General features: G+C 38.3%; 1 protein-coding gene across 3 annotated transcripts in view; it reads left to right on the top strand.

Annotated features, from left to right (window-relative positions):
* Positions 1–14,955, top strand: part of LOC107686294 (multiple epidermal growth factor-like domains protein 11) — a 128,516-nt gene that overhangs the window by 18,636 nt on the left and 94,925 nt on the right. For 2 of the 3 annotated variants that reach the window (XM_016483236.1, XM_016483234.1), the window contains exons 2-3: positions 10,684–10,815; positions 13,360–13,483. In XM_016483236.1, the coding sequence (XP_016338722.1) occupies positions 13,368–13,483 (116 nt within the window). In that variant the 5' untranslated portion in view covers positions 10,684–10,815; positions 13,360–13,367. The remainder of the gene's footprint in view (positions 1–10,683; positions 10,816–13,359; positions 13,484–14,955) is intronic. The other variant, XM_016483235.1, reaches the window with a different exon arrangement.

Raw genomic sequence — 14,955 nt, 5'->3', positions numbered from 1 at the left:
TATATATATATATATGTATGTATATATATATATATATATATATATATATATATATATATATTAGTAGTTTACGAAAATTAGTTTTTAAAAAAAATATAATTCTTGTGCACAACCAACAGAAAACAATTCTCTTGATTGTTATAACAATTATGTTGCTGTTACTTTTTTATGATTTCATTTAATTAATAATTTTGAAGTTTTAAAAACAGATTTCTGAGTGAACTGAAAGTTCACTCCTCAAGGACTTAAGGAGGACTTTGCGATGAATTGAGCATGTATATTTAATAGTGTGGGTACGGTAGATGGAGCGACTATGTCACCTTTCTAAGGCCAGGGCACATCAACCTTATTCTTAGTCTTTTAAGTACCCCAATCATACTGCCATATTTCACGCACTCATGTCACGATCATAGGTTTTTACTTCCCTGTCGATGGTGCAACAGCGCAGGTTAATAAACCATTAGCTCACAGCTTTGACCTTGACAAAGTCAAAGTTTAGGGGGAAAAGCAATGTAGCAAGCTATTTTTACACAGTGGATCATCGAATTCATGATGTGTCCAAAAATCGTAGCGCTTACATCAAACTTTGAAGTTCGGCCTCCACGCTGAGGGACACCATAGATCGCCGCCCTCGTTTGTTATTTCAACTGGACATTTAGATTTAGACCAAATGAATTTATCTGTCCTGCAATGACTAAGCGGAGATGGACAGCTTCACTTAAATCAAGTTTGACGCAAATGTGCCGAGGCTGATCTGGGTGTGTATTTTGTGTTCAAAGCTCATTAATAATGATTCGCCGAATGTTGGAGAGAGTCACCCGTAGCATGGTTTCGGGAAGCTGAATAATGCCTTTTTTTCCCTCTCTCCGCTCTCTTGTCGGCTTCACACACCACTTATTCGAAGACATTTTAGATGGGCTCCCGATCCATGCCGAGCCTTGCACCTCCTCAGACGCTGACACCAAATAAATGAAGACGCAGAATGGACTTGGATGTTCAGAGTTGGAAGGGTGACGGCTGAGGTGTGAAACCACTGAGCTGTAAAATTGCCCTGGCAGCCATGCTGTTGTTTCAGCATTTCATGGCGAGCCGCTCAGCCTGCTTCCCTACCTCTCCGTATCTTTCCTTTTCACCTTTTTCTCTCCACCCATCTCTATAACTTGCGCTAGTGCTGACTTAAGCCCTGGCCCGAGAGTCTGCCGGAACTATAAAGCAATAACCGATCGCCTTGTTTTGTATGCACCGCTGCAAGGCACTACATCCAGACCCTAAGAGCTTTAATATTCCACTGTCATTTCTGTCTCAAGGCTGCACTTAAAAGTGCTGAGGTGTTTTGTATACAAACATAGCGCCGCCTCCTTCGCCGACATGCTGCTAATTTGTTCTAATTTGCTAGATGACATGCACCAGATGCATATGATCCTATTATTATGTGAGAAGTCACAGGGGAAGTAATTGACTGGGCTGTGGCGAGCTTGTTTGGAACCTGCTGGGGGTTGGTGAGGAGACAAGGGACCCCTGCCGTTGCCCTCTGACTGGGGCAGTGGGATGCCGTGTCAAGGCTTGAGTGGGTGTGAAACTTGTGACCGTATGAAGACTGGTCAATAACTTATGTGTTATTCATTTTCACAGAATTATCAAACAAGCAAATGCATTTGATTGCAGAGAGGCTGTAATATGAGCTTATTGACTTTTTATTCTGCTTAATTAAGCTTTTTTTCCTGTTTCTTTCAGGCTCATGTAGACATTATGAATCATAACTGTGGAGCAGCACTGAGTTCAGGAAGAAGGGTTTCAGTCACTTGCTCAAAATAAATCCAAATAAGACTGTAAGACTCGGTGTGTTTGACACAAGATAGGGCGTGCCATACTGAAATAGCAAATGAGCACAAGGTACATTAACAGGCAGAGAGCTGTTAAATATATCCCTCATTAGTGTTGATCATGTCTGTTTTTTTTGTTTTTTTTCTTTTGCTTTCAACTTCTTGGTTTTTTCATTAATACTTCAGTAATGATTGTAATCATTGCTTTCTTTGTATTTATGCTCCAGAAAGTTGTTGATCTGTTGGTGCAGTATATTCTTAGCCGCCTTTCATTATAATGCTGTCCCACTGTCTATTAAAAATAAGAACAAGCAGAAGATATGCCGGTTTCTCGGCAGTGGGCGGAGCTAATGCGCGAACAGCTCTCGTTGGTTGGCGCTCATCTATTACCGTCCCTGTTTTGATTTCAGCAAATCAGTTCAAGCGAACGCTGACACCGTGTTTAATATTCATGAATCCAGCAGATAATAATAATAGTAGTAGTAGTATCTTTTAATAATAATTACTATTACCTATGCTATGACCAACAATATCTTAAACACCACCACCAGTCCTAAGTTCAGTTAAAATGACAAATATGCATTCATTCATGGTTACCAAGTTTTAGTTCTAATCACTAGTTCTATCATTAAATAGTGCTTAATTATCATAATATCATAATATATAATGCTTGATTGGCTGAAGTTAAGAGTGCACATTAGGGCTGGGCAAAAAAAAAAAGATTTTTCGATTAATCGTTTTTTAAATGACATCGATTCGATATCAATTCTCAAAAGCCGCGAATCGATCTTTTCCGGGATTTATTTCAGCACACATTTAAAACAAGATCTGATTAACGTGAATCTTATCATTAGTCTTCTCCACTAGATGTCACCCTTATTTACCTTGCGCGATGTTTCAACAGAAATCCTGTCATTCATTCAGCGCTTATCATGACCATACGCGTGATTCGCAATGCTCAGGTGAAATGCTATAGTAATACTATAAATCTGCAGAAGAATTTGATATCACGCATAGGCGCCATGATTTCCGCAATGAATGAATGGCGCGGCGCACTGTTTTGTTTACGCGTACTAAAGCGCGGATGGCGCTCGCGGTGTTTTCAGCTTCTTTTGCTGTCTCACTATATGATGATATGAACACGAATGTCATCTCCAGATGCTCTGAGAGTCACTTCATTAGCATTTACATAATTGATGTATATGCATATATGAATTCGGAGACCCTCCAAACACAAGTGGTCACTGAAGATGCTTTTTAGATGCACAGTAGTCTCAGTTGAGTGCTTGTGATCGGATAGATGTTAATACGAGAGATAAACATGGCCTAAATTATATTTAGTCTCCTGTAAGCCTGCGGCATCCAATGTGCTGCAACCAGGTGTCCTGAGTTAGATGGCTGGAGGCCTTTGATAGCCTATGCAGGAGTAGAGCACACAGCATGACAGGAGAGATAAAGTTTGCATTGTTCTTTGCATAAACAGGTGAAATAAGATCAGCGTGAAAGACCTGTCTCCTCAAACTCAGTTCTGTCTTGGGGTGTAAACTGCGGATAAGGAAAGGTTATAGTGATGAAGGATGGCGTTGAGATTTGCAGGCTGTAACCGGGCTCAGTGGTGGTGCTAGATGCCACATTGTTTGATTTATGAGAGTCATGATGATCAGTGGTTGCCACATGAATAATCCATGTCCCCAGAATTAAGTGACCTAGAGCATTCACTAAATTTCCCCGCTGTGTTTTTCAGTTCCATGCTTTCTTATCCACACTTACTTCATTCAGGACGGAGTGCTGCTGATCAAGAGATTGGCTTATCTGTTGACTATGTTTGTTTGCCCTTTGCAAAATATTGTTTGGGATTTTTTGTATAATAGCATTTGGCTGTCTTTGTAACAAGATTGATAGCGATTGAAAGCTTTAAGGCAGAAAATCAGGACAGATTAGTACCTGTTGAACTAATGTGTGTAGATAGCCATTGCTTAGAGGTAAAGGAAGCATGAGCACTTAGGTCCAAACACACACACTGATCATTCAGATAGAGGAAGGAATTACTTGGCTGCTGCAATTTAACAGACCATGGCACTCTTAATGGTCCATGCTTCCAAATGAGACGAGACAAGGCTATCTTAACAGTTAGATCCTTCAGGTCAATCACATGGTTCCTGTGAGAAAGTCTGTGACCTTTTGGTTGAAAACAGCTTTAGTAATAATAATCAGAGAGAGAGTACCTTATTATTTTTGCTTGAGTTACCACTAGTTACAGCCATATGATTATTTGCCCATATTATTGTGAATCCACACAGTAGATATGTTTACATGCAGCGCTGAGCTGGAATGAAAAGCTTCATATAAGAACCTCAGATATTATGTTTTCCATTTGCTTCTCAAATAATCCTTTAAATAAATTATTAATTAGTATGTGAAACTTTGAATCTGACTATTTCATACAAATGGATTAAAAGATGACTTCTCAAGTAATTGGGGTTTAGTTCAAGCAAGATAGAATTTCAGGAAGCTGCTTCTAAATCCCACATTTGTTAAGTAAAGTTAGAAAAATGAGGAGAAAGCTTTCTTGGCATAATTTAAGGCAAACCAGCCAATTATGCACTGGGGTGCCATGCTGAGTTGCCAAAATTCTTTAATCAGATGACGTTGTTGCTTTCTCGTGACAGGAACACTGACAGGTCTCACAGGCTTCACTAAATATGGCTCTTCATGTGTGCAGAAAATTGAATATGTATGACGCAAATGTATGTAAACATTTTCAGTGGGTCTGCAGGTAGATATAAACAGTACCTTTAGAATCTGAAATCACATTGAATTTAATCTGGATTTACAAAATGTAAACAAAGTCAGGGATATGAAAACAAAGTATAAGTCGTATTGTTAAAAAGACTGAAGTTCAGTAAGATTTCATTTTTTAGTTTTTATAAATTAATACCTCTATTTATTTAGGACAAATTAAAATGCTAAAATATGACAGTAAAAAATATATTACAGAATATTTCTATTTCAGATAAATGCTGTTTTTTAACATTTCTATTCTTGAAAATCCTTAAAATATGTTTTCCACAAAAACCAAAAGCAATATAATTGTTTTCTACACTGATAATTAGGGATGCACCGATACCACTTTTTCCAGTACTCGACCGATACTGATACTTTTATTTTTGGTACTTGCCGATACCGAGTACCGATACCAATATTTTCATTGCATTTGTACATTTTTAAAATATTGGGTACAGAAACCAAAAGAGTATGTATAATGTTAGTTGCGCACGCATTTGTACTGGTGCAGAATGAGAGGGACAAGTACAGTACAGCCTTGCGCATTTCACACAGGCTGTTAGATTCACTTTCGCCAGAAATTCGTGTCTGCTTAAGGGTGAAAATAAATGACGTTGCCCGATACCGATACCAGTATCGGTATCGGTGCATCCCTACTGATAATAATAAGACCTGTTTCTTGAGCTTCAAATCAGCATATTAGAATGATTTCTGATCATGAGACACTGAATATTATTGTTTTAAATTGTTGTCGTCTTCAAAGACTCAGATCTGTTTCTTTTATTTTTTTTCCAGCACAAACCACTTGAAATCTGATCTTTTCAATACAATTTTTTCTACTTTCATATGTGCTCCTAATTCAGATACAGGTCTAATGTGACCTCAGTCTGAACCGTCATATCAGAATTCATGCAACTTTGTCACTCTGATTTGACATTTGTCAATTCTTAGCTGACGGGAGCCAATTGAAAGATTTAACACGTTGGTAGTTCTTTGGTCACTTGGTTACTATGGAAGACAGCTGCCAAGGTAATTTGTGGAGGGACAGTGAGGTGTTACAACTCAACTATCCAGTGGCGGCTCGTCGGGGGAGGCAGGGGAGGCACAGCTTCCCCAAAATTTTGAGGTGAAAATGGGAGGAGGACGATTTAATGTTAATAAAATTCACAATTCATTTCAGTTCATGTCTCAGAATGTGTATTTTTTTGTTTGTAATTTCAGTTGTAATATCATAACGTGAAAGCGCCGTACAACCGCTAATGATAGAGAAGGGTAGGGGGAGGCCGGGGGAGAGCTGAGCTCTCGTGCCTCCGTTGGTCAAAAAATTAGCCAATCAGCATCGAGTGTTCACTTTCAGCGCTGAGGAGTGTGGAGAAAAGAACCCTCGCGAGGGAGGCTAGCCTCCCTTCTGGTATATCAACCAATCATCATAGAGACGTAAATTACGTGCTATTATTGAACGTCTCCCGCTGAGCTGATAATGTACCAACCAAGTACTTATGATGAGTAGCGATATTGAATATTTGATCGCCAACAGATTTACCAAGCTGTCATTCAAACAGTAGGGGAGCGCGGGGCACAAAGTAACGCGGGGTAAAGTTGTAACACGTGGTTTAAATATTTCCACACATGCTAGCATAACCAAATTTACAGCATTTACTAGTTACCATATCAACATTTATATAGAAAGTACTCTGAACCCCATGTGGATTTACACAATTTGAGAAAGTCAAAAAGTTTTACTTTGTGCCCCGCTCTCCCCTATATATACAAATAAAAAAAAGTAAAAAAAAAAGGGAAAACACGCCTAACTGGATATAGGCTACAGCAGTTGACTTAATTAAATGGCACAACAGGCAGCTCTCTTTTAACACAGACTTTTAAGAAGGGATGGATGTTTGCTTCAAGTGATAGGCCAGGTAAGTGAAATTATATTATCTTGCTGTATGTGTCGTTTTCTTTACGTTTTCTGACTAAAAGCAACCAAAAAGCCATTTGAAAGTGAAAGTGATGTGTGGCCAAGTATGGTTACCCATACTAGGAATTAGTGCTCTGCGTTTAACCCATCCTAAGTGCACACACACAGCAGTGAACACACACACACCGTGAACACGCACCCGGAGCAGTGGGCAGCCATTTATGCTGCGGCGCCCGGGGAGCAGTTGGAGGTTCGGTGCCTTGCTCAAGGGCACCTCAGTCATGGTATTGAAGGTGGAAGAGAGCGCTGTACATTCACTCCCCCCACCTACAATTCCTGCCGGACTTGAGACTCAAACTGGCAACCTTTGGGTTACGAGTCCGACTCTCTAACCATTAGGCCTTGACTTCCCCCGTCTTTTAAAGTGGTTAAGCAAATAATAATAATAATCGGCAGGGATCCCAGACCAATACAATTAGTGTGCCTCCTCTATTTTAAAACCCACGAGCCGCCACTGCAAGTATCACCGTGACAACAAATAAAACCTGAGGAAAAACTATGTGAGAAAAACTTACAGTAGCACTCTTCCCCCTCATCCTCTTCTTTGTCCTTCTTATGATCTGCGTACAGATTCACTAGCTTTCGCGACACATCACCTTATAAGTGAACGCGTAAGCACTAACTTCAGTGGCCTCCATGTGTACTTCTATATGACAGCATGCTATGTGCCATTTGTTATTGTCCTTTTGCACATGCGAGGCAGTCGAGGACTGTGACAGGTTCACACAAATCTGATATTGGACACGTTCAAAAAATATAAATAAAGTGAACAGCCAAACACCAAATCAAATCTGAGCAATAAATCAGAATTGAGCATCAGGCTTACAGTGTAAACGTAGCTGTAACTGGTGCATGTAGTATTAACAAATCTAATCTAGTTTTGTACATGAAGACAGAAATCATGTGATGGATGGAAACGTGTAGTACAGTAGAACACTGTGCTTTACTATATATGAAATCAATCACTACTGAAATTCTAAGTATCATGTCAGCGGTTCTAATCTGCATCTTCGCTCCAACGTCAGCAACCTCTTCAGTTTCTAAATGATTATATGTAAATGGTCAGTAGCTTCTCCTAAATGAGGACAGAAATAAATAACCATTGCATGGTGACATGCTGACATAAACTTAAGATGCGGTCATGACTCCTGTCTGAGTGGATGGGTTGATTTTACTTTATCGTTGAGAGAGCTGCCAGCAGACCCATAACATCACTCACAGAGGGGCTCAGATGCAGGAGGATCAGGGAATTGGTTGGTTAATTGCATTGAGCTCTAATACGTGCATGTCCTGAATCATGTCGATGTCTCCTTTGGTTGACAAGGTGGGAATACAGAGTTGGATTGAGTATTTTAAAGGACTCTTTTTCTCTCAAGAGTCTGGATACAGAGCAGTATCACCTGGCACTTTTTTATTATTTACATACCTCAAAGTCTATGAAGACTACTGCATTGTTGTATTCCAAAGCCAAAAATAAGTGCAGCAGAATAAAAGAATCCAAAAGGGAGTTTTAGTTTTATGAAAAGGATCTTTAGTGTGTGAAATGGAGACAATAAAACATGTTGTTCCTATTGTGATGCCAGGCAGGCAGAGGAGACAACAAATACACATTGTGGCCCACCATATTGATCTGAGTTTTAGGTTATTGTTCTATGTGCACAGACTCATTAATGAGAAGTAAAATGGTATGGCTTCATATTTCAGTATCACGGTCTTGGGTGAAATACGTTTAGTTACCCATTTGTTTCATGGTTGTCATGTAATACTACAACCATCGAAATACATGGCAGCAGAACAGAGCCTAATGCATTTTGTCGTTTCAGTAACACTAAGCTGTTTGTCTGAGAGGTTTTATTCAAAGATTAATCTTGAAGTGTGATGGAGGTTTAGTGTTTTAAACAAATACAACCTCTCTAATAGTAGAGATGCATGATATTAAAATTTCAGTACCGTTCAGCTGATTAATTGTTGTCATGTTATGCTTGATTATGATAAATGGCCGATATTATTAAAATTTTATATGGTTCTGTCTAAACAAAAATAAAATAATTAACTAAAATGAGTCATTTTAAATGCTACAAGGCATCAGGACATCAAAATCAAATGCTGGCTGACACCGATAAATTAAAAGCTATATCATAATATTGGCATATAACCTACAATACCATTAAAAAATTTGGGGTCGGTGCAATTTCTTTTAAAGAAATTAATACTTTTATTTAGCAAGGATGCATTAAATTTATCAAAAGTGACAGTAAAGATATCTAGGTGTTGCAAAAAAAAAGCATTTCAAATGTTATTCTTTTTAACTTCCAAGAATTCTGGACAAAAATGTATCATGGTTTTCACAAAAAATATTAAGCAGCAAAACTGTTTTCAACATAGATAATATTAGGAAATGTTTCTTGAGTATCAAATCAGTATATTAGAATGATTTCTGAAGGATCATGCGACACTGAAGACTGGAATAATAGCTGCTGAAAATTCAGCTTTGCAGTCACAAGAAATAAATTACATTTGAAAATATATTAAAATAGAAAAACTGTAACTGCATTTTGTTAAAATAAATAGAGCTTCGGTGAGCATAAAAGACTTTCCAAATAATTTATCCATTCAACACTGTGATGCTGAAAATGTAAATCGATATACAGTGGGTACGGAAAGTATTCAGACCCCCTTAAATTTCTGAATACTTAGGACCATGTGATATTTCAGTTTTTCTTTTTTAATAAATCTGCAAAAATGTCAACAATTCTGTGTTTTTCTGTCAATATGGGGTGCTGTGTGTACATTAATGAGGAAAAAAAATTAACTTAAATGATTTTAGCAAATGGCTGCAATATAACAAAGAGTGAAAATTTTAAGGGGGTCTGAATACTTTCCGTACCCACTGTATGTGAGTGGCTTTGTGATGGCAAGATACAGTCATACTACGAACAGTGTTCAGTTGTATTATTTACAGAGTTAGCTTCTTTCACATGGAAATTCCACTTTCGGTTCAATCTAACTCTCACCTTTCATTCAGTTAGCTTTCAATTACATACTTCATTATGCTCTGTAATGAGTCTGTAATGTGATGTGCCTATACATTCCACCCTGAGGGCCTCGTTGGGGTAATATATGCAATCCCATTTTGCACCCTTAGGCTTGTTGCCACTAATAAACAGAAGAATTCAGAGCATCATTTGTTCGTAGAATTTCCCCTCGGGATTCTAAAGAATACTTCTTATGTAAATCCAACAGAACATGAGTCATGGATTATTGCACCTCCGTCACATCTTAGTATCTTCAAACTGTGTGTTTCTCAGTGATGCTCCACGGACTGCTTAGACAGACAAACAAGACCCAGTAGCTTTTAGAGGCTGACTGCTGAACTTTTCAGCTTGTAGACAGAACAGCGGTGGAAGAGGTCACTTCCAGACAGCCTGTCCCCTCCAGTGTGCTTCCAGCTCGTCTTCCTGCTCTTGTTCCACTCCGTGTCCTCGCCTCGGGCTTTCTGCCCTGGCCTCTTCTGAATCTGAAGGAGAAGGAGAATAAATAATGAATCTCGATGACAGCGAGGAAACAGAATCTTTTGTTTGCACCCGCAGTGTTATTTTTCTCATCTTTTTCTGAACCCCACGTAGATGACCCAAGGCCCGACGCAGGCATAATGAAGATCCGCGTAATGAGGCTGAGGAATACGAGGCCCCTAGTTAGACCCGAGCTGTCGGCACGGCGGTACTTGTCATTGTGTCGTTAATGGCCATGAATAGCTTGTTCTCCTTTTGCTATTGTTGAGAATGCTCTCGTGGTGCTTGCGGGGCGCTGAGAGGCTTTGACTCTCCATGCTCTTAAGGTAATGTACACTCTCACCCTTGTGTGTTGCACCCGATGTTGCATCCCCTCCAAACTGGAAGTGCGGTTTAGATTTAATATCGGGGATTTAGCAGCTGTTGCATTGGGGAGCTCCTAATGCTCGAGTCAGTTCCCCAAGTGTCCCTTTTCCTCAATCTTTTCATTATCTTTTGTCATTTAGACCTTTTCCCTGCTCTCTTGTGCTCTCTTGTTCTGAAGTTGAACACTAACTGTTTCTTCTCTCTCTTTCTCAATACCCAGGTGCCCTCTCTTTGCTTTGAGCCTGATTATCGGTCTGTCTGGTCTCCAGCTCTTTTGGTCTGGTTGTCTGGTTCGGGCGAGCAGTGATCTTCCACAGCAGACATCTCCAGGGATTGTAGCCCGTGGTCTGAGGTGAGTCTGACTGGGATCCATCGCCTTTGCTCCTGTCTCTCCTCGTTCGCAATCACCATTATGCAGGTCGGATCCACGCAGCTTTAATTCTTAGAAATCAGTGTTCATTAGAGTCACCTGCACTTCAAGAGGAAGCACAGAATAATTTGATGTCAGATGCCTAATTATGGTACTCCTACTTATAAGCCATGACAAAAGTACAATCTTTTTCATGCTCGAGAACCACCGCAAGTCTATGGGGATAACAGAGAGCCGCAGATGCATTTTGATTAAAGGCTAAGTGATCTTACGGTGCAAATCAGTGATTCATAATACATGGAATTCATTACAGAAGAAGTGGTCTGATCATCCCTTAAAATTTATTGCTTTTGCCATCCATATATGTTTATAGCAGACATTCTACATTTACTCCTATAATTTGGATGTCACCTAGTGTTGTCAATAACTGCCATGTTTTAAAACTGGACTGTGTTAAAAGGTTAGCAGGACAAATCAACAGCCACTTGGTAACCTGCAATTGGTTTTTGCTCCTACTTTAAAGAGCTGTTTCTACCTAGCCTAGTTTCAACGTATACTACGTTTAAAAAGTTAGAGCTCGGTAAGATTTTTTAAATATTTATGCAAGTCTGATATGCTTACAGAGGCTGCATTTATCAAAACCACTGTTAAAACAACTGTAATATTATGAAATATTTTTACAATTTAAAATAATGTGTTTTCTGATTTAATATTTTTTAAAATGTAATTAATTCTTGTAATGGCAAAGCTAAGTTTTCAGCAGCCATAACGCCAGTCTATTTTAATATGCTAATTAGAATATGCTTAATTGGTGCTCAAAAACTATTCTTATTATTTTCACAGTTGAAATCACAGTTGTGCTGCTTAATATTTTTGTGGAAACCGTAATATTTTTTGCTCAAGATTCTTTCATGAACAGAAAGTTCAAAATAACTTTCTTTACTGTATCTTTACTGTGTGACTTTTGGTTAATTTAATTCATACATGTTCAAACCTTTTTTTAATCTTTTGAGGCTCACTCTGTTCTGTGTGATTTCTACAGACTTTCAAAACCATTGTGACAGCATAGAAACACACAGTTCAGTAAACGACTGTAACATTGACAGTGTTTCTTGGATTTTATTTATGAATAAATTGCCAATAAAAAGGTCTTAGACTAGGTTCCTAAAGTTTCCTGCTTATATGGTTGTGTCTCAGTTGAAATCAGTTCTGCGGTACCCTTGTAAAGGTTCTAGCAATTACGGTTCTGACCAATCATCAGAGGATTTATAAAGATTTTACATCTTTTAAGTTATTGTACATTTCAAAGTCTATGCAAGCATGAAAAATGTACATGCCCACCTATCTAGGAATACAGATGAAACCAGTGTGCTTCATTTTAACTTCCAAGCTGTCATTTTAGTGATTCACTATAGGGAACAGCTGTTTGTACAGCTGAGCAGAACATCATAACAGCTTTCCTCTAATAGAGATGTCTTACAGCTGCAGTCCTAGTGTGGAATGATACGAAGCCTTCAATGGGTGACTGTGTAAATTAACCTTTTTACAGAAATGAACATGACTTCAGTCTCTGCCTTTGAATGAACTGTTATATAGTGTAAGTGAAATCAATATTGATTTTCTCTCACACAAGAATGACCTGTGAAGACCTTTCAATGGTCTCAGATTGGCAAGTGAGTGAAGCGAATTTTATTAGACACATCATGCAAATCGTTAACAGATCAGGTATACGGTCCAAACAAAGCGCAATATCATAAAAATGTCACAAACACACTCACTTGCGCCTCGTTAACGGTTGTAATAGTGCTTCTTTTCTGATCATATACATTAGAGTTGCCTAGAATCAAGCAAACTGTTGTTCTTGTGTCCTTCTGCCATACCCCCTGCCGTTTAACATAATCAGTGCTTTCACGCTTCGCTGGCCCATGCTTGAGCAGTGTGTCATTCACGTGCCCTTCTACATCTGTCTCTGTCATGTCAATTCATCACACACATGCTCATCTCCCATCATGTGTCTAATGAAATATCTTGACAGTTTAAACAAACGGTTCACCCTGTGTGGTCTTAAAGAGTCCTTCATCACTGTCAGGGGACTAATGTCTTGTGCTAAGTGTTACAGAACATACACAGTCACACAAATATGCGTAAATATATAATGTGCATAAAGACCAGATGAATGAATCCCACAATATTTGGACATTTTGAGATTATTAAGTAAATATTGTGTAAAAAAAAAAAAAGGTTTGTAAACATCTCATTTGTTTTAATTAAATTGTATTAGTCTATATCACACCATTATATCAGCCATCTGCCACCACACTTTGGTTATTCACCCATTTCGGTCAGCTGATAACAAAGACTCACGGTCACACGCTTATCGAATTCCTGTAACATTTCTTGATATTATTCTTAAAAAGTCATCTCTTTTCACTGCACAGAATGCTCCAAGGGCTCCAATTCAGAAGAATGATAAAGGACAAAAAGTGTCCTTGTCTCTTTCTCTCTCACTCTCTCTCTTTTTCTCAGGAGGAGTCATGGGGCCGGTACGGGCCTACCCATTAGCCCTGCCTGTGCTGGCTGTTCTGGGCCTCATTATCAGCGCATGGAGCCTCAACCCAGATGACCCCAATGTCTGCAGTCACTGGGAGAGGTGAGAGAGGGGCACTCTCCTGTGTTAAACTCCGTTTTACCTTCCGTTTATCCATTGCTGGATTCACACAGCATAGTTATTCCTCTCCGACATGCCAGAAGGATGTTTTGGTCAAAAGAGGATTTGAACTTAACGGAGAAGTGGTGTATGTCTGTGTGATTGTTTGAGTTTTAATGGATTGTGACAATGTTATCGGTAATAAAATAATAATGGCTGTAATAAATGAATGAATCAATTCATATTTTTTTTTATTCATTTTATTAGTGTACAAAAATTGCACATTGTGTAGATACTTAATGAGAAATAATAATAATAATATTCAGATTAATTACCAATACTACTACTGCTACTACTACTGATAGTATTGTTATTGCAAGCAAAAAATTAATACAATTTAATAATAACAATTAAGTATAAATTATATAATTACATTTTAAACTTTAAGAACTGTTGTGATGCTGCTCACTGGCTTCTCATAATTTAACATCGTTCAACTACAGCCAAGCTACTATTTTGAAAAAGTAGTATAAATGAACTATAAAATGTTAGGGTGACTGCATCTAACTTGAACAGATACATTTACAGCAAATACACTAGAATACACCCTAATTTATGTAACTGAGTTGAATACATCGCACTGAGCATTTCAATTAATATTTAGTGAATTGGTGAGTTGTTTTGAATCAGTTCATGTATTCGAACGGTCCAAACAAACTGATTGACTAGAATGCATCGGACTTTCCAATGCTTCATCTGACAGAAAGGAAAAGCTGTACTGTATGTATTCTCATGCCCTTCTATACATTGCCAATACAACAATTGAATGTGATGTTAAATACGACTTAGTGTTTGTCAAGCTACCTGCTACTTGCTGAAAAAAATGCTTATTACTAAAAAAAAAACGGACACTATTTTGAACAATTGGGCTATAGAAAAATGTAGTCAAGTTAGTACTATAAGTGAGGCTACTAACTTAACATTTTACATTTTTTTGCATCTTAGTTTTTCAAAATAGTGTTGATTTTATGTCAAGTTAATGCCCAGTGTCAAGTTAGGTGAATCCCTAACACTTGATTGCTGAAATAAAAAGTTGTTTTGTAATAGATGCATACTTGTCAGAATGAAACCGAATACTTGAATGGATATTTGATGAAAATGTAGTGGATAACAGTGGATAAACTTTTGTTCTGTATAAGGTGGGATGTAAGTGGTTACGGGCTGTTTGGATTAGTCGAAAAACACAAACAATGTGTAGTTCTGTTCTGTTATCTCAGAGATTTAGGGGATTTACATTTGTTTGTTCCTGTATTGACTGTATTCACTTTTAATGGCACAGCTAAAGCGATGTAAAGGATTGTGTTTGGGAGTGTTGATCTGGTTACACTTGCCTACAGGTATTAGGTTCAGTCACTAAACTCACAAAACAATATTGATGTTCTTATTATTAACCTTGTAGTGTGTGTGTGTGTGTG

Source organism: Sinocyclocheilus anshuiensis, unplaced genomic scaffold (assembly GCF_001515605.1).
Source record: "Sinocyclocheilus anshuiensis isolate Anshui unplaced genomic scaffold, SAMN03320099.WGS_v1.1 scaffold481, whole genome shotgun sequence".
In the NCBI taxonomy this organism is placed as follows: domain Eukaryota; kingdom Metazoa; phylum Chordata; class Actinopteri; order Cypriniformes; family Cyprinidae; genus Sinocyclocheilus; species Sinocyclocheilus anshuiensis.
Note: the sequence above shows the minus strand (reverse complement) of the source record. Positions and strands in the feature narration are given on the sequence as shown.